The sequence below is a fragment of the Anolis carolinensis genome, chromosome 2 (genome assembly GCF_035594765.1).
Source record: "Anolis carolinensis isolate JA03-04 chromosome 2, rAnoCar3.1.pri, whole genome shotgun sequence".
Lineage (NCBI taxonomy): Eukaryota > Metazoa > Chordata > Lepidosauria > Squamata > Dactyloidae > Anolis > Anolis carolinensis.
Window position 1 is genome coordinate 146,177,433 of NC_085842.1, and position 18,981 is coordinate 146,196,413.

An 18,981-nucleotide genomic window follows, 5' to 3' on the forward strand; every position below is an offset into this window, starting at 1 on the left:
GCTGGGGAGATAGAGTGGGCTACAAATAAAGCATTGTTATTATTGACACAAAGACACAGTATGACACAGCAAATGAGATATATATGCTGGATTTCGTATCACAAAATCACAAGTCAAACACTTCCCAAGTGTTTAGGGCTATTATTATTATTATTATTATTATTATTATTATTATTATTATTATTATTATTATTATTTCATTATGACACAGCAAACAAGATAGATATGCTGGATTTCGTATCACAAAATCACAAGTCGAACACTTCCCAAGTGTCTATGACTGTGTGATGTATTTTCAGATGATGCGTGCAGATCTCAGTAGGGTGGCCTTTTGCAGTTGGCAGATCGTGATTTTGTCAATGTCTATTGTTTCCAAATGCCGGCTGAGATCTTTTGGCACGGCACCCAATGTGCCGATCACCACTAGGACCACCTGAACTGGTTTCTGCCATAGTCTTTGATGTCCAATCTTGAGGTCCTGATAGCGGCTGAGTTTTTCCTGTTGTTTTTCGTCAATGCGACTGTCACCTGGGATGGTGACATCAATGATCCAAACCTTTTTCTTTTCCACAACTGTGATGTCTTGTGTGTTGTGTTCCAGAACTTTGTCAGTCTGGATTTGGATGATGATGATGATGATGATTAGACTGTTTGTGGCACCTTTAAGACTATCAGGAGGGGGATCAGTTTTCAAGGCCTGGGGGGGGGGGGACAGAAAGAGGGGGCCTGCGTTGCTAGGTAACTGGGAAGAAAGGTGGGAAGGAGTGGTGGTGTCTCCCCTCATAGCCCTTTCTTTTGGGGTGAGAAAGGACTCTCCGAAAAGAGAAGGAGGAGGAGGGAGCCGCTCCTCCCCTCCCCCAAAAGGGGCAGCCCATTGAAGAACTGCCATATCCCCTCCCTTCATTAATAGGAATGTTGCCTGCCCCGATGAACATTTCCCTTCATTCCCCAAACTCTTAGCAGTGTTGCTGTAATTAAGGCCAGCTGTTGAGCATTTAGAAATGTGAGTCTCCCATAACCAAAATACTTGGGACCAGAAGTGTTTGGGATTGCAGGTACTGAAACATTTGCATCTACAGTATATAACAATCTTGGGGTGAGACTGCACTGTAGAACAAACCCAGTTTGAACTGCCATGGCTCCATGCTATGGGATCCTGGGAGCTGTAGTTTGCTGAGGCTCCTGAGCTCTTTGGTGGAGAAGGCTAAAGTCCTTGCAAAACTACAACCCCCATTATTTCCATGGCATGGAGCAGTGGCAGTTAAAATGGTGTCAAGCTGCATTAATTCTACAGCACAGAATGGGACCCACACCTGTGAGCATGCTTCACATACAGTTAGTCTGAAGGTGATTTTATACACAACGTTTTAACAAATCACATGAAACAAAAGTGTGTGTCCCTTGAACCAGCAGAAAGCAAGGGTGTCCCACATGGAAAGTTGAGGGTTTTTTTTCAGGATTTTTGAATAGGTTACAATTTGGGCTTCCAGAGAAAAGGCAGGTGGGTGGAGTGGCCCAGGTTATGAGATCAGTGTAGAGTGGAGTGGTAGGTGGGGATGGTATTCTTTTCCTGCATGGCAGGGGGTTGAACTAGATGGCTCATATGGTCTCTTGCAATTATTACTCCATGATCCCAAGACTTCCTCCTCCTCCTCCTCTTCCTCCTCTTTCTTCACCACCATCTCCATCAGAGGCACCCCTCTCCCTTCTTGTCCTTGCTCTTGGCTGGAAGAGCTGCAGTTGTACCACCAGTTGCTCTTCAAGCCGGATGCTTACAAACATCTGAATAAGCGCGCAGGCAATGGGGACTCGCGTGGAATCCGAGAAGCGAGTTAGGAAGGAGAGAGAAAGAGAGTCACCAAGATCGACGAAGCTTGCAGGCAGCGGTGACACGTGTCACGTGTGAACAGCCTAGAAGCGCGTAGGGAAGACTGCAGACCTGCTTGTCTCTCTGGGCTGAGCATCGCCGACTCCGCGCTCCTCTCCAGCTCGGGCAGCCTCCTCTCCGTGGGGTTGGACTTGGCGCCTGGAGGAGCCCCTCTCCCACTGGATGGGACAAGGCAGCTTCCCCAAGCGCAGCCAACTTCTGAGCCTCGAGCGCAGCCCACTTGGCCCCACGCGAGACCCGAAGAGGCGGGGCTGAGCCCTCGGGCACAGCAGGAGGCGCAAGGGCGTGTTGCCACCCTTCCCTGCCTTTGGGCTCGACCCTCCCAAGGGTGAGTTGGGGGGGGGGAGGCTGCTGCTCTCGCCCTCTTCCCCGCCACTTCCTCTCTCGGGCGCCCCTTCCCAGCCACTTCCAAGAATGGAGGCAGAGACCTGGTCCAGGGAGCCCACGGTGCCTTGGCCGGGCGATGCGGGCAGTGCCAGCCCTAGCCCCGACGCCCTGCGGGTCCTGAACGGCAGCGGAGAGGAGGAGGAGGAGACGTCGCCCCCGTTCCTGACCGACGCCTGGCTGGTGCCCGTCTTCTACGCCCTCATCATGCTGCTGGGGCTGGTGGGCAACGCGCTGGTCATCTATGTCATCAGCAGGCACCGACAAATGCGGACGGCCACCAACTTCTACATCGGTGAGTGAATGTCACCCGCCATTCCTGCCTAGCTTGGGGCCCGAGGTTGCTGTCCGAGGTGCTGAAGCCATTCATGGGCTTGGATTCAGCACAGACAGCTCCAGAAGAGGTGGAGGGTCCCACTGAGGCAGAGCCACCCGCCAGCCCGGTCTTAGCCTGCCCCAAGGCCAGCTGAGGCCTCTTCCACACAGTTGAATAAAAATCCTACATTATCTGCTCTGAACTGGAATATATGGCAGTGTGGACTCAGATAACTCAGTCCAAACTAGATATTGTGGGATTTTCTGTCTTGATATCTTGTGTAAGGGGCCCCGGTGGCAAAGTGTGTTAAAACACTGAGCTGCTGAACTTGCAGACCAAAAGGTCCCAGGTTCAAATCCCAGGAGCAGAATGAGTGCCCGCTGTTAGCCCCAGCTCCTGCCAACCTAGCAGTTTGAAAACATGCCAATGTGAGTAGGTCAATAGGTACCGCTCTGGCGGGAAAGTAACGGCGCTCCATGCAGTCATGCCGGCCACATGACCTTGGAGGTGTCTACAGACAATGCTGGCTCTTTGGCTTAGAAATTGAGATGAGCACCAACCCCCAGAGTCAGACATGACTGGACTTAACATCAGGGGAAACCTTTACCTTTACATATCTTGTGTAATAGGAATGTGTGGAAGAGCCCTAAGTGTCAGAGTCAAATCATTCCCACTCTGGGTTGCTGTGATTTTTCCAGGCTTTATGGGCATATTCCAGAAGCATTCTTTCCTGATGTTTTGCCTGCATCTATTAACTTCAGGGAAGAATGCTTCTGGAACATGGCCATACAGCCTGGAAAGCTCACAGCAACCCAGTGATTCCAACCATGAAAGCCTTCAACAACACCTTCCCACTTCTATCTCTCTGAGCAGAAAGAGCCAGACTCCTTTTGGCACAGGTAGGGGCAAACTTCAGCCTTTCAAGTGTTTTGGACTTCAACTCTCACAATTCTTAACAGCCCATGCCTGTTAAATTTCCCCCACAATATTTTTTTTATTGTTTTCAACATTACAACATCTTGCTTACACTTCATTTCTGTTGGTGGTCATACTTATACACACTTCATTTTCATGTGCAATTTCTTTTATCTGCATCTTCTTTTTTATACATCCTTCTCCTTGATGACATTTTTATTTTTAACACCCCCTCATCCCAACCCCCCATCACGCTTCCCTCTGATCACATATTCACCCTGTATCTTTATCTTTAACCACACACACAATTTCCTTACTTTCTGTGCAATGTTTACGCTGTCTTTGGATCTTTCTATCTGTTCTATATATGTCTTACAATTATTTTTTAATTTCCTCTTCTTCTGTGTATCCTCCCAAATTACACATGCTGTAATTTTGGATTGGACATGAGCATAATATAGTTATTCCAATTTTCTATAGTCCACTTTTATTTTTTTTTCCATCCCCAGGCTATCACAGCCTGTTCTGCTAGAATCATCATTTTAAAGAGTTCCCAGACAAGAAGCTGCCAGGCTTTGAAGCTGCAAGGTCATTCAATGCTAATCAAGGTGACCAATTGCAACATTCACACTTGCCTTGAACAGACAAGAGTTCTTTTCCCCTCCCTGCACCTTCCACAGATATATAAACCCTACTTGCCTAATTTCCAACAGACTTCACACCTCTGAGGATGCCTGCCATAGATGTGGGTGAAACATCAGGAAAGAATACTTCTGGAATATGGCCATACAGCCTGGAAAACTCACCACAATCCAGTTCTTGTTCTTTTGTATTAATCTTATTATTCCTTAAAACTCCCATTAACATTAGTTCTACAGTCACTTTGAGTGGCATTTTAAATAATTTTTTTCCATTTTTTCTATTATTTTTTTCCAGAAATGTTTGACTTTTGAACATTCCCACCACATATGAAAATACCAACCTGTACTTGGACCACAATGCCAACAAATTAGACTTATCTCTTTTAACATATACTGTATAAGAGTTGGGCTAGAGTCATATACCATTTTAATAAAAACTTTAATTCCAATTCTTTATATTTTCCATTTTAATTTTTTTAATCTCCTTCATTAAGATCTTTATTGTTTGACTTGTCAGCAGCCCTTCTTTCTGCCATTTAGTTTGTATTGTCTTTATCATATATTCAGTGTCCTTGACTATTGGTTTGTATATTGGTTCTGCTAATCTTTTCTCTAATTTCTGTGTTTTTTAAAACATATCTTCCATCTCATCTTCTACCTCTATTTTCCTTCCATATTTTCCTTGTTTACGTTGATTATGTAGTCCCAATACTTCTAGTCAATTTCTATTTCTGATCTTTTCCATTATTCTATCCAAGGGTATTAATTAACCATTCACATCATATGGTTTTTAATTCTATATAATCCTTTATTCCTCATTTCTTTCCACCTCTTTTGGTCAGCCCTTTTCTTTTATAGACACTCTAGGAGTGTTTATATAGATGTTTCTGGCATCCATTTTGCCTGCTATTTTTTCCATATCTTTAAAGCTATCTTTCTGGGACCATAAGTTTTTTAAATTTATGTCATTAATTTATGTGTAAATACCCCATAACTTCCTTGGTCTTTGTTAGCCTTATTTTCTAACCTAATCCATTTATGTCTCTTCTCACTCTTAATTTCTAGCAATGGCCCATGCCTGTTCTAGCACCACTGTCTAGGGTTCTTCTGTTGCCCCAAACTTAATATAGTGCCTCAGTTTTGTCTACTGTCCTGGGTGCACCTATACTATAGAACTAGTGCAGTTTTGACACCACTTGAATTGCCCTGTTTCAATGCTATAGAATTGTGGGAGTTGTAGTTTACTGAGGCACCAGCACTCTTTGGCAGGGGAGGCTAAAGAGCTTCTAAAAGGACAGTTAAAACAGTGTCAGCCTGCATTAATTCTACAGTATAGATGCAACCCTGGGCTTTCCAATGAGACAAATTGTTTCCATAAGGGTAGTTAAACATTCATTTAATAGCCTCATAAATCCATGATATTTCCCACAATTGTTACAACTGATGGAAACAAAGGCATTGAAATCTAATGTAGCATTTATTAATGTCTACACATGGGCTATGATTTCTCTGCATTATCTTCTTCCAGACAGCCATGAATGAATATGTGGGTTAGCTTGAGACATGTTGGCTGGCCATGTTAGCTGCATATGGTGTTCAATTACAGCAATGTTCTCCATGCCATGTAATAAGTTAAGAATTAAACTGAATTGTTAGTTCTAACTAGAGTCATTCCATTGAATGGATAAATCTTAACTAAGTGCTGACTTACCAAGTTCTCATTGACTGTATGGTCTACATGCTGGAACAAACAACTGGATGTAGAACAAAATGTGCCTGTTTGGATATGCGTGTTTAAATATACATTCTTCAAGGTATGCTTTCATCTCTGATGTCATAAACATTAAAATAGCACCACCCTTTTGACAAGAAACAGATTTGTTTTTTTAACTCAGTGCCTTTATTATATCCCTCCCTGTCCACACTAGAATCATAGAATCATAGAGTTGGAAGAGACCTCGTGAGTCACCCAGTCCAAACCCCTGCCAAGAAGCAGGAAAATAGCATTCAAAGCACCCCAGACAGATGGACATCCAACCTTTGTTTAAAAGCCTCCAAAGAAGGAGCCTCCACAACACTTTGTTTTTTTTCTTGATTCAGGGTGACTCTGTCATGAGTGTTTCTGGTGCTGAGAGCATATGACTCCCCTAAGATCACCCAGTATTATGGGCTTCCACACTAACTTTCTGTTTGTTAGAGTTGAGATCACATTAGCACCATACATGATGACTCAGAAAGCACACTGAGTTCATTGGGCATGCTGAAATCTTTTCTACCTATGGCAGTGGGAAGTGGATTCAATAGCTGAGCAAATACGTATAGAATTGTTCTATAAATAAAGATTTTATCCATTAAATAGGAATTAGTGAAAGGTAAAGTTTTAGTAACTGATACAGCTTCAACACCCAGCTGCAAGTGCAGACAATGAGAACATATAAACAGTTATATTACAATAGGATTATGAAATTACATTATAGGAGTAATATAATATGAGAATATAACTATAATTCTCTTTCCCACTTTTGAAGCCAGAGTGTTCCCTCCTATTCGCTGTCTTGAATTGTGGAGGAGGGTGTTGTAAAATGAGCCTCAGCCACATGAACAAATTATGAAAAAGAAATGTGACACTTCAAAGACTAACCAATTTATTTCTGCAAAATGATTCATGTACTATAACCCACTTCTTCATATATTGCCACTGACATAAACCCATGAAACCTTATGCTGAAATAAATTAATCTTTAGGATGCCACAGGACAGCTTTCTTTTATATGGCAACAGATTAACACAGACATCTTTCTGAAAACTGCAGCATGTTTTGTACAGCTTGCTGTGAAATCACTTCTAAGAGAGAACTTGCATTGAACACCGTACTCAGTTTTCCTAATGGCTGACACCGCATGAGAGGCTGGAATTCACTTGTTATAGCTGGAAAGGGATCAACATCAATTACCCATCACACAGCTGTCCAATAAGGCAATTTTCAGTAGATATTGTTCATGGTTTCCTATACATTCAGTTCCCTTGAACTGCTACAAACGCCTCCATAACTTGTTTTGGGAAAGCTTACTGGGGGAAAACATTCTCAACCTTAGGCATAGTTGATGTCTCCTTTTTCGAAGTTATGTGTACACTGTCATTATTCCACATGGCCTGTTGTCTGTATCAGCCAAATGAAATGCATTGTTTCCACAGCATTCAAAAATCTATCACTTTTAAACATGCTCTAATTTATGTAAATGTTTGTCCTCCAAGACAAAAGTGCTTGGGTTTGGCCTAGACTAATGGATGTCAAACCTAAGTCCCATAATCTCTAAATATTGGCCATGATGTCAGGGTGCTGAAATCAAACAACATTTAGGGAGCCATTTTTGGCAGCTTATTATCTAAATCAGTGATTCCCAAAGTGGGCACTACTGCCCCCTGGTGGGCGCTGCAGCAATCCAGGGAGGCAGTGATGGCACCTATTAGGGCCTCTTCCCAAGTGCCAGAGACAGGGCTGAGCACCTGAGGTGCCTGTTAGGACACAGGGGGCGGAGCTAGAGGAGTGGGCGTGGCTTCTTCCCAAGAGCCCAAGATAGGGCTGAGAATCTATACCTCTCCTGAGGCGCTTGTTGAGACACAGAGGGTGGAGCTGGGGAAGGGGGCAGGGCCTCCTTCCAAGAGCCTGAGACAGGGCTGAGTCTCTATACTTCTCCTGAGAGGCATTTTAGGACTAAAGAGCGGGGCTAGAGGCGGGGGCGGGGCCTCTTTCCAAGAGTGCAAGACAGGACTGAGCCTCTGTATACCTCCCCTGAGGCGCTTGTTAGAACACGGGGGTGGGGTATAGAGGTTCAGCTCCTTCAGGCATTTGGGAAGCGGCCCTGCCCCCTCCTCTAGCCCCACCCCCTGTGTCCTGGCAGGCACTGCAGGATAGGGATAGAAATTCAGCCCTGCCTCAGAGCTCGTAACTCCGCCCATCCCAGTCCTGGCCGCCCAACTGTGGCCCCGCCCACCTCCCCCTCCTCACCCTGCATCTTGGACTAGGGGAGAGGCTCAGCCCACCCTCTTGAGCAGGAGCCATCCCCACCCCCTCAAAGCCATGCCCCCTTTCCAAGGGGTGCTGAGTAATATTTCTGAAAAGGGGTGGTAGGCAAAATAAATTTGGTAACCACTTATCTAAATAGAAGTTGCATGTCATATTTTCTTAGAGCAATGGTTCTCAACCTGTGGGTCCCCAGGTGTTTTGGCCTACAACTCCCAGAAATCCCAGCTAGTGTACCAGCTGTGAGGATTTCTGGGAGTTGAAGGCCAAAACATCTGGGGACCCACAGGTTGAGAACCACTGTCTAAGAGCTTCAGAAGGTATCCAACCTTTTTTCTCCCATTCATTACATTAGGAACTAGATCACAATCTTCTTTCACTCCCCTAACTTTATTTCTTTGTGTCCTATCATGTTAAATATACTGGTGTGCAATTGGGGTTTTAAAAATCCATCTATGTAACTATACAACTTGAATGTGCTTAATAAGAAACAGAGAGTCAACATGGCATAGTGGTTTGAGTGTTGAACTATGACTCTGGAGACCAAATTCAAATCCCCATTGAGCCTGGGAAGCCCACTGGGTAACTCTAGACAAGTCACACTCTTTCAGCTTCAAAGAAAAGCAAAAGTAACCTACTCTGAAGAAATCTTACCAAGAAAACCCTGTGTTAATTTCCATTAATGTCCTCATAAGTCCAACATGACTTGAAGGCACACAACATACATAAAAGTACAGGAGACTTTCACAGTATCATACTGGAAGCAATGATGAAGTAACATGCTGCTTTGGAAAGTAATTTTTTTAAAAAATCCAACAACTGGTAACAGTGTTACTTTTTTATCCAATATCCTAAATTTTGATTGGAGGGATTTTGACCACTGTTGTGTTTTAAATGTATTCTGAAACAATAATATAAAATGTAACTAAAAGGCAGCATGCTAATAAGTAACACATTATCTATTACATTTGGATTTATAAGCAACACCACTGAGTTATTTTAAAAAAAAAAAAAGTAATGAGAGTAAAGCTATAAAGAAATCTGAACTTGAAACAGTGGAAGAAGGAAGATCACATACACCATAAAATTTTCAAGGTTCGTGTAGCAAAACAGTGGGGAGAAATTACAACTAAAGGGATCTGCTACAAGAACACAGATCAGGACATCCATTATTTCCAGATTTTTAAGAAACTTGTGGAAAGACCACATTTCTTAATTTTCGATTAGAAATATAATATTTCCAAAATCCAGTACCCTGGTTTATTATCCAGTGAGCAACTTGAAGGAAAATGAAGAGCAAAATCAACAAGAGTGACTCCACATCTCATACTTTATTGATTCTGGCTGCACCAATATTTATTAATTCCATTGAAAATTTTCTCTGCCTCCTGCTAAGGAGATCGACACCAATTACATTCAAAAAGAGAACCTTGAATCATGGAGCACAGATTACAGTTGTCACTCAAAGTTAGCCTAGATTACTTGTACTGACCTCACCTTGGTGTCTTTTGCAGCAAACCTGGCTACTACTGACATCATATTCTTAGTATGCTGTGTGCCCTTTACTGCCACTCTCTACCCTCTGCCTAGCTGGGTGTTCGGGGACTTCATGTGCAAATTTGTCAACTATTTGCAACAGGTGAGCTGGGACATGAAGGAATCTGTATTGGCATTCTTCTGTGTCAAGAATGAATTGGGATGTTGGGGATGTGATTGATATGCATTTGATGTATATATACTACACATATGTACACAGCTGTAAGTAAACATTGGGTGATCTTGACTTAAAGATGGTAATTATTTCTGAGGGCTACATGAACAGCTTTTTGTGCATATATAATTCAAACTCCCTTTTCCACTTCGTCTTTTCACCAGGTGACAGTACAAGCTACATGCATCACCCTTATGGCTATGAGTGTGGACCGCTGCTATGCCACGCTGTACCCACTGCAATCATTGCGTTATCGAACTCCGCAGGTTGCCATGGCTGTCAGTATTGCTATTTGGATTGGTGAGTGGGGCAGCAAACTCTCAAAGAGAAGGTGGCTGACTGGCTTCTTGTGGAGGAGCCAGATGACTCCTGGCATTTCATCCACTTTATTTTCCCTTGGTTTAGTCTAGAAATCAACATCTAATGAAACATTATTTTTGACAGATTATTTGGTTTGTTTATTTATTAAACTGAATTATATTTCATCTTCCAACTTCTGGAGGGTCTGCTGCAGTAACTTTGTGGTACCTCAAAGGCTAACAAAATTTTAACAGCATGAGCTTTAACAGCCTACAGTCTGTTGTGAAGTCAGAATGAAATGAAATGGAGAAAATGTAGACTGTGTTGTCGAAGGCTTTCATGGCCGGGATCACAGGGTTGTTGTATGTCTTTCGGGCTGTGTGGCCATGTTCCAGAAGCATTCTCTCCTGACGTTTCGCCCACATCTATGGCAGGCATCCTCAGAGGTTGTGAGGATGTAGACTGTTGAAATTACATTAAAAGGAAATGTATGCACAGTAAGCAGAGTGATCATGGCTAAACCAGGATGATAGCATATCATAACATATACTGTAGGATAAAAATATATTCCTTTCATTTAGTACAATCATCTTTCAATATTATTGCTGAATTTTATTTGTTGTCTTGCATTCACTCCTATTTTTCTCAGATGATATTAAAGAATATTTATTTTAACATGCATCTACATTGATGAATTAATGCAGTTTGACACTGCCTTAACTGCTATGGCTCCATGATATGGAATCATTGGAGTTGCAGCTTTACAAGATCTTTAGGCTTCTTTGTAATAGTATCCATGCCTCATCAAATTACAAAACTCAGGATTTAATAGCATTGAGACATGCAGTTAAGGATGAGTCAAACAGCATTAATTTCACAGTGTAGATGCACCTTCAGTCTCTTCTCACTCATCCACTATACCAAAATGTAGACTATATAAGTGTTTATTAATCTGCCTGAGTCCCTGGAGCCAATCAGTTCTTTTGGCAATCTAGAGGTAAAGCCATTGCCTTCACTTGACATCACTTTGGCTTCTTTGTTAGATTCCAGGACAATATTACGTCCCTTCAGCACTGCATAAGGGCAACCTCAAGTTCATGAGCTTGCTTTTGAGCAGAAACTGCAATTTCTACTACCACTCAAATCTTACCAAAGATTCCTAAGGAGCATGTCTTTAAATGAAACATTAAATCCAAGCAGTACTGGTTTTGGAGGAAGGAGAAGAGAGAGAAGATGAGAACTGAAGTTAAACATTGCATAAGTCTCCTCTCAGTTCCTATGTCTGTGGACACAATAATAATAATAATATTTGAAAAGAGCTAGGGAGATGTTTTAACATGTGCAAAGTTAAATCTGAATTGCAAATACTGTGTAGATGGAGCATAAATTATTTTTGGTATCTTGCAAAATTGCAAGACTAATCTATCATATTGATGACTGCAGTACCTCATTTGACTATAATGATGGTATCTATGATCCCAGGTTCCTTCATTCTTTCATTACCTATGGCTGTGTATCATCGCACTGAAGTTGGCTACTGGTATGGTTTGCGGACCTACTGCATTGAGGCCTTCACTAGCAAGAGCCAAGAGCGCTGTTTCATTCTATATACTTTCCTGGCTGTTTACCTGTTGCCCTTGCTGACGATCTGCCTCTGCTACTCCATCATACTCAAGCGCATTGGGAGACCTGTGGTGGAACCCGTGGACCACGATTACCAGGTAAAGAGGTGGAAAAAAAATGAAAGGGTAACTGTTTTTTATGTTGTTGTGCCTTGGTAATACCAACAACAGTAACAGCACAACTCCATTCTCCCTTCCAACCAATCATTTTAAAATAGTATCTAATAAATTTATACCACGCCATTAAAATATGTGGTACTGATAACACTTTCCCCAAATATGATCTACACATTACATAGAGCAGTTGAAATGCAGTTGACAATGTGTGTAGCAATAGAATGTAGCAATAGACTGCATAGCAACAAAAGTCTTTGTGTTAAAGGTTATAATCTGTGGCAATCTAACTGCCATTGTGATTTGCAAAATAATTAGAAATAAATGTTAATATTAATCAGGCACTATGTCTGAAGCATCAAAGTTAAATTATTTGGACTTCATATATTACAAGCATGCATTAGTATTTGATAAATACTTATTTTGGATTCTCACCTGCTTTGAGAAAAGAGGTTTTCCCCCAGAAGAAAGAATCCACCTCTCCCTCCCTTCTTCTCTTTTTGTCTTTCATAAGATCTAGAAATTTACAAAATATTAAAGCTGAGGTTTTCAGTGTGACCCATTCCTTGCTTCCACAATTTTCTTGCCGAGACTGGTACTCAAGGCAAATTTTTCACCAGTTACTTGAATCTGATTATTGTCTGGCAATTAGAATTGTCTTATTCATGTGTCTAAAATCATTTATCTTGTCCACTAGATCACAAAATAAGTGGATTCTATAGCTATGTAAACACAACCCTCTTAAATCTGAATGCTTTGCTTGTTCTTTTTGTCTCTAACCTCAGCAGGTGCAACATCTGTCTGAGCGCTCAGCTGCCATGAGAGCCAGGATTTCCAAGATGGTAGTGGTGATTGTGTTGCTGTTCACGATTTGCTGGGGTCCTATCCAGTTCTACTTGCTCTTCCAGGGCTTCTATCTTCATTTCAAGGCCAACTATGAGGCCTATAAGATCAAGACATGGGCCAATTGCATGTCGTATGCCAACTCTTCCCTCAACCCCATTGTCTACGCTTTCATGGGAGATAGTTTCCGCAAATCTTTCAAGAAAGCTTTCCCTTTCCTGTTTCGTCAGCGTATTCAGGACAATGGTGGGCATTCAGGCTTCCACAATGCAGAAATGAAATTCGTCACTGAACAGACCTAACACATTGTATGATGAAGAATTCTTGTTGGTTTGAACTGCCTAAGGATGCTAAGAGTCATGTGATAAATCAAAATGGCAGCAGAATTCCTAATGGGCTGCAAAGAATTAATGGGGGGTTATATCTATACAACCTGCGAGCAGAAAATGAAGGACTCCATTGCAGATATATTCAGAGATAGTGTCTACAGACTCCATGACTGATGTTTTTTAAAATTTAATTTTCACATTATTTATTTATTTATTTATTTAATTATTTATTTATTACAACATTTGTATTCCGCCCTTCTCACCCAAAAGGGGACTCGGGGTGGCTTACAATGAAACACATGTATATAAAAATATAAAATACAATACAAATCAATTAAAATAGTTAACTAATTAATTACAGCAACATTCATAAAATACAATACTAAATAGCAGATAGGCACAATCAGATCTAAAAATACGAGTCTATCAAATTGAATTTCAGCACACATTATAATACTTAATGCTGCTAGTGTTGTTCAAAGGTCTGGTCCTACAACCAGGTCTTAACTTTCCTACGAAAGGAAAAGAGGGAGGGAGCCTGCCTGACTTCGCTTGGGAGGGCGTTTTATAGGTGAGGAGCCACCACTGAAAAAGCCCTGTCTCTCGTCCCTGCCAGCTGCACCTGTGAGGCTGGCAGGAGCGAGAGCAGGGCCTCACCTGAAGATCTTAAACTTCGAGGTGGGTCACAGCGAGAGACACATTCGGACAGATAAGCTGGGCTGGAACCGTTTAGAGCTTTATAGGTTAAAGCCAGCACTTTGAATTGTGCTCGGTAGCTGATTGGCAGCCAGTGGAGTTGGCGTAACAGAGGAGTAGTGCGCTCCCTGAACGCTGCTCCGGTTATTAACCTGGCTGCCTCCCGTTGGACTAACTGAAGCTTCTGAACAGTCTTTAAAGGCAGCCCCACGTAGAGTGCATTGCAGTAGTCTAGACGGGATTTAACAAGAGCGTGGACCACCGTGCCCAAGTCTGGCTTCCTAAGGTACGGTCGTAGCTGACGCATGAGTTTTAACTGTGCGAAGGCTCCCCTAGCCACCGCCGAGACCTGGGGCTCCAGGCTCAACGATGAATCTAGGATCACCCCCAGACTGTGACCTGAGCCTTCAGGGGGAGTGCGACCCCGTCCAACACAGGCTGTAACCCTATGTCCTGTTCGGCCTTCCGACTGACCAGGAGAACCTCTGTCTTGTCTGGATTCAATTTCAATTTGTTGGCCCTCATCCAGTCCGACACAGTGGCCAAGCACCGGTTTAGGACCTGAACAGCCTCCTTAGTGACAGGTGGGAAGGAGTGACAGAGCTGGACATCATCTGCGTACAGATGACACCGGACCCCGAAACTCCTGATGATCTCTCCCAGTGGCTTCATGTAGATGTTAAACAACAAGGGGGACAGTACAGAACCCTGCGCAACCCCACAAGTCAACGGTTGTGGGGCCGAGCAGGCGTCCCCCAATGACACCATCTGGGACCAACCCTCCAGGAATGAGTGGAGCCACTGCAGAACAGTACCTCCAAGACCCATCCCCGCGAGGCGTCCCAGAAGGGTACCATGATTGACGGTATCGAAGGCCGCTGAGAGGTCCAGCAGAACCAACAGGGACACACTCCCCCTATCCAGTTCCCGGCGAAGATCATTGACTAAGGCGACCAAGGCTGTCTCGGTACCATGCCCTGGCCTAAAGCCAGACAGTGCCAGATCCAGAACATTGCTATCTACCAAGAATGCCTGGAGTTGTGCAGCCACCACATGTTCCACGACCTTGCCCAAAAAAGGGAGATTGGAAATAGGCTGAAAGTTTCCAAATTGAATGGGATCCAGTGATGGCTTCTTCAACAGCGGCTTGATCACAGCCATTTTTAGGCTCACTGGAAACTTGCCCTCCCGAAGGGAGGCATTCACCACCACCTTCACCCACTTGGCCAAACCCCCTCTGGCTTCTCTCACCAGCCAGGATGGGCAGGGGTCCAGGACGCATGTGGTCGGTCTCGCCTCTCCAAAGATTTTGTCCACATCCTCGAGCTCAACCAATTGAAATGAATCTATCAAAACTGGACAAGCAGGTGCTCTCGTTACATCCTCAGAGACTGCCGTTAATATGGTGTCAAAGTCGGAGAGGATCAGAGCGACTTTGTCCGCAAAGAACCGAGCAAATGCTTCACAGCAGGCTGCTGAATTATCAGGGCTCCCACCTTGATTGGTGGGAGTTAACATGGAACAGCGCCACAGGACGGTACTTTGTGGACGCAATGTTGGCCGCAAGGAAAACTCTCCTTGCGGCTTTGATTGCCGCGGCATATATCCTAAGATAGGAATATAGTCCTCAGGAGTCTGAGACTTAAGAGTGGGAAAAGCTTGCCTCTACTTTTATGCTTGGGATCAACAAAGATTGCAACTCTAGTACCCTGAGGGGGAAATGAAGCTTTGAGGATATTTATTGAATACCTGTATCATAGCTGGGAATTGTGGTCCACCAGAGATTATTGGGCTGCTGCTCCCAACATTTTCCACCATTGGTTGTGCTGGTAGTTGCAGTTCAACAAACTCTGGAATATTGCATATTCCTGACTGTATCCTGGATTTATGTATGTATTTTTCAATTGGGAACCAAACATAGCTGACTCTAACAAAACTCTCTGTTAAACTATGAATTCTCTTTTTCCCTACATTAGATTGTGTGCGCATGTTATGTGTATTAGCTAAACCAATACCCACAATTGGAGAGGAATGAGAGATTTGTACTTCCTTATGTTAGGATTTTTTCTTAAGAATTCCTAGTACCAGACTTCCTTGACTATGATGATGGGAGTGAAAGCCTACTTTAAAAAAGATCTACCTCCATTTATCTAAGTAAATCCATTTTTAAAACTCACAACTGCAACTAGTTTTCAATGAAGTGTACATAACCCTATGCATTTTTGCATGGTTACAAAGCACCAGTTGCCACTAGTTTTCTGTTGACAGAGGGGTGCAAGTTATGCTAACTGTGCTGTAAAGCATACTGTTTTCTCATTTTCTGCTCACATGATGCATAGACTCATCCAAACATGACACCATTTTATGATTTCATGTCATCACCAGCAACTTTGCTTTTGCACAATAAAAACAACCAATTTTAAATTTTGGCTGCAGTTGCTTCTTTGTGTGGTTCCTCCTTTGTTCTCCTATACTGGTGATGTTCTGGCCTCATTATCAAAGTCCAGCCCACCTTGGCCACATTTGGGGCACATTTTCTGTCCATGTTGGCTGAAGGGATGATGTGAATGGCAATTGCTCCGTATCATGCGAGCTGTCTGGTTCCCCCCCCCCCCCCACCTTTCCTCCTCACTCCCATCTGGACATTTCCCAAAACTGGCAAGAAAGACCTTTGCCAATTAAGGGCACTTCCCACCAGGGCCAAAGCCCGGGGGGGTGGGGGTGGTTGTTGAAACTTTTCTTTAGTTCCATAACACAAAATAATTTAGAAATCAGGCTCCATTGATAAACTTCAGTGGACACTTAAGACAGATAAACTTCAGTGGATACTCATGGGGATTTGGTTAACCAGTTAAAATTCATGAGTAAACCAGGTTTTTTTAAAAAACCTGAACATTTTCAGGGGGGTGGGTTGAACCCTTGGCTACAACCCTGCTTCCCACAGTTATCTATGGAGGACAAGAAAGCTGCATCAACTACACATGAATGTGTGTTTGCAAGAGTGTATGACCAGGCAAAAGAGATGGTGTGTTTCTCAAGGCATCATACAGCTTGGATACCATAATGATGCATAGGGAACTGTTTACAGTGGCAGACTCACAGGACCATATTCACATCCCCTAACCATGTTCAGTTTAAGAGAACTGAAACAACTGCAAGAGTGTGTGGGAGACTAGAGGCTGTATATTGTGGGAACAAGGGGTCCATTTCTGATAAATAAGATGAATTGCAACAGTGGTTAAGAATGAATCACAGCAGTACACTTTTTTTTTTTTTTAAAAAGGAAGCATTCATGACCAAAAGAGTTATGTATGAGTATCTGTGCATAGCATTCTTTGCTGTGATCAGCCAAATGTCCATGGAAAACTCACAAATAAGATAAAGGAACAATGGCACCTTCTGTCCATGATTCCTAGCCATTGATGTTCCTCTGTGCTTTCAATATAGCCATCTTGCCTTTGATTTTGATAGATATTTCACTTTATTGTTAACTGTGAACATGAGAAAGGCAGGAGGCAAAAAAGAACAAGACGGACATTTCTCTGTATCTTTGTGAGGGACCACAAACAGACTGAGGCAAGAGCAGAGGTACAATTCTGCTATACAAAGTTCTGAAGAGCTAGATTTTCTGAAGTTTTGGCTAATCGTGTTGGTCCAGATCTATACACAATTTCATTTTGTGTTCTCAAGAGCCACCTACTGGTTCATGCCTTAGGTTGTAATCCTGTGCCTGCTTCTGTGGGAACATAATGAGACTTCAGAGTAAACAAACACATACCATGCAGTTGTGGGCAAGTTAACATAAAGACCTCATCATACTAGAGCTTGGATCCACTTTAAATCCACTTTAGAGAGGGGCCTTTAAACAGTCCAACCAGATAGGTCCTGGGCTTCACCAAACTAAAACCCCCAGAATTCTGTAGGAAGCAAAAACCAGCATATAGGGACTACCAAACACAGTGCCCATACACGAATCAAAGAACATGAAAGGCACTGCAGATTACTTCAGCAAGAAAAATCAGCCATAGCAGAACACAGGCTAAACCATGCTGAGCACAGAATATTATTTGAAATTCCAGAAATTCTGGACCACTCTGATAACCCCTTTGTTAGACTACACAGAGAAGCTATTGAAATCCATAAGCACATGGACAATTTCAACAGAAAGGAAGAAACCATGAAAATTAACAAAATCTGGCTACCAGTACTGAAAAACACGAAAAGCAAGACAGTAACTAATAAACACTGACCAGACAGAGGAAGCCCCCAGGCAGCAAGCAAAGGGCACCCAGACAAAGGATGCCTCCGGGAAATAAACACTCCAAGGGAACAAGGGCCTGCTACTTCCTTCCTTCCTTACTTACTTACTTAGGTAATCCCTCGTAGTTCGAGGATGATGGTCTTCCAGTTGTGGGTTCTTGAGGGTGGGTTCTTAGGTGGCTGAAGAGAGCTATTCTTGATCTGCATGTTCTCCCGCAGTGAGGACATCGGTTTCCGGGTGGAAGGCGGTCCGGTCAGGGTTGGCTTAAGCCCTCCATTCGTGCCTCTTCGAACTCCGCAGCACTGCTGTTCACAGCTGACTTCCAATTAGAGCGCTCAAGGGCCAGGGCTTCCCAGTTTTCAGTGTCTATGCCACAGTTTTTAAGGTTGGCTTTAAGCCCATCTTTAAATCTCTTTTCCTGCCCACCAACATTACGTTTCCCGTTCTTGAGTTCGGAGTAGAGTAACTACTTTGGGAGATGGTGATCGGGCATTCGGACAACGTGGCCAGTCCAGCGGAGTTGATGGCATAGGAACATTGCTTCAATGCTGGTGGTCTTTGCTTCTTCCAGCACGCTGACATTTGTCCGCCTGCCTTCCCAAGAGATTTGCTACTTCCAGGCTGATGCCTTCTCTATGTGATTCTCTCAGTCACATGCTAATGGATGGGTCTATTGCAAACATTTGCAAATCAGGCTTGTTAATTGAACCCTTCACACTTGATTAATCAACATTAGTTCTTTCTCCCACTCTGGACACACCACAGGTATATATACTCCACCTTCTTTACCACCATCAGATCCTCTGAAGTTGCCAGCCACAGATGCAGGTGAATTCATAAACAGGCATTTTCTAGCAGCAAATGCTGCTAGAACACAGCCATACAGCCCAGAAATCACACAACACTTCACACATTAACCATATTTACATGCAGTGCT

At 43.2% G+C, this 18,981-nt stretch overlaps 1 protein-coding gene across 1 annotated transcript; it reads left to right on the forward strand.

Moving 5' to 3' along the window:
* The first annotated feature begins 1,627 nt into the window (after positions 1-1,627).
* On the forward strand, positions 1,628-16,202 carry kiss1r (KISS1 receptor). Its single transcript, XM_008104224.3, has 5 exons — positions 1,628-2,567; positions 9,683-9,807; positions 10,044-10,179; positions 11,662-11,900; positions 12,701-16,202. The coding sequence occupies exons 1-5, from the start codon at positions 2,303-2,305 to the stop codon at positions 13,058-13,060; spliced, it is 1,125 nt and encodes a 374-aa protein (XP_008102431.1). The 5' UTR covers positions 1,628-2,302; the 3' UTR covers positions 13,061-16,202.
* Positions 16,203-18,981: the final 2,779 nt, after the last annotated feature.

Bases quoted from the DNA above. Each gene is read 5' to 3' on its own strand.
- kiss1r (XM_008104224.3), top strand. From the start codon at position 2,303: ATGGAGGCAGAGACCTGGTCCAGGGAGCCCACGGTGCCTTGGCCGGGC. The intron at 2,568-9,682 runs GTGAGTGAATGT...TGTCTTTTGCAG, and splicing joins GGCCACCAACTTCTACATCG to CAAACCTGGCTACTACTGAC. The intron at 9,808-10,043 runs GTGAGCTGGGAC...TCTTTTCACCAG, and splicing joins TTGTCAACTATTTGCAACAG to GTGACAGTACAAGCTACATG.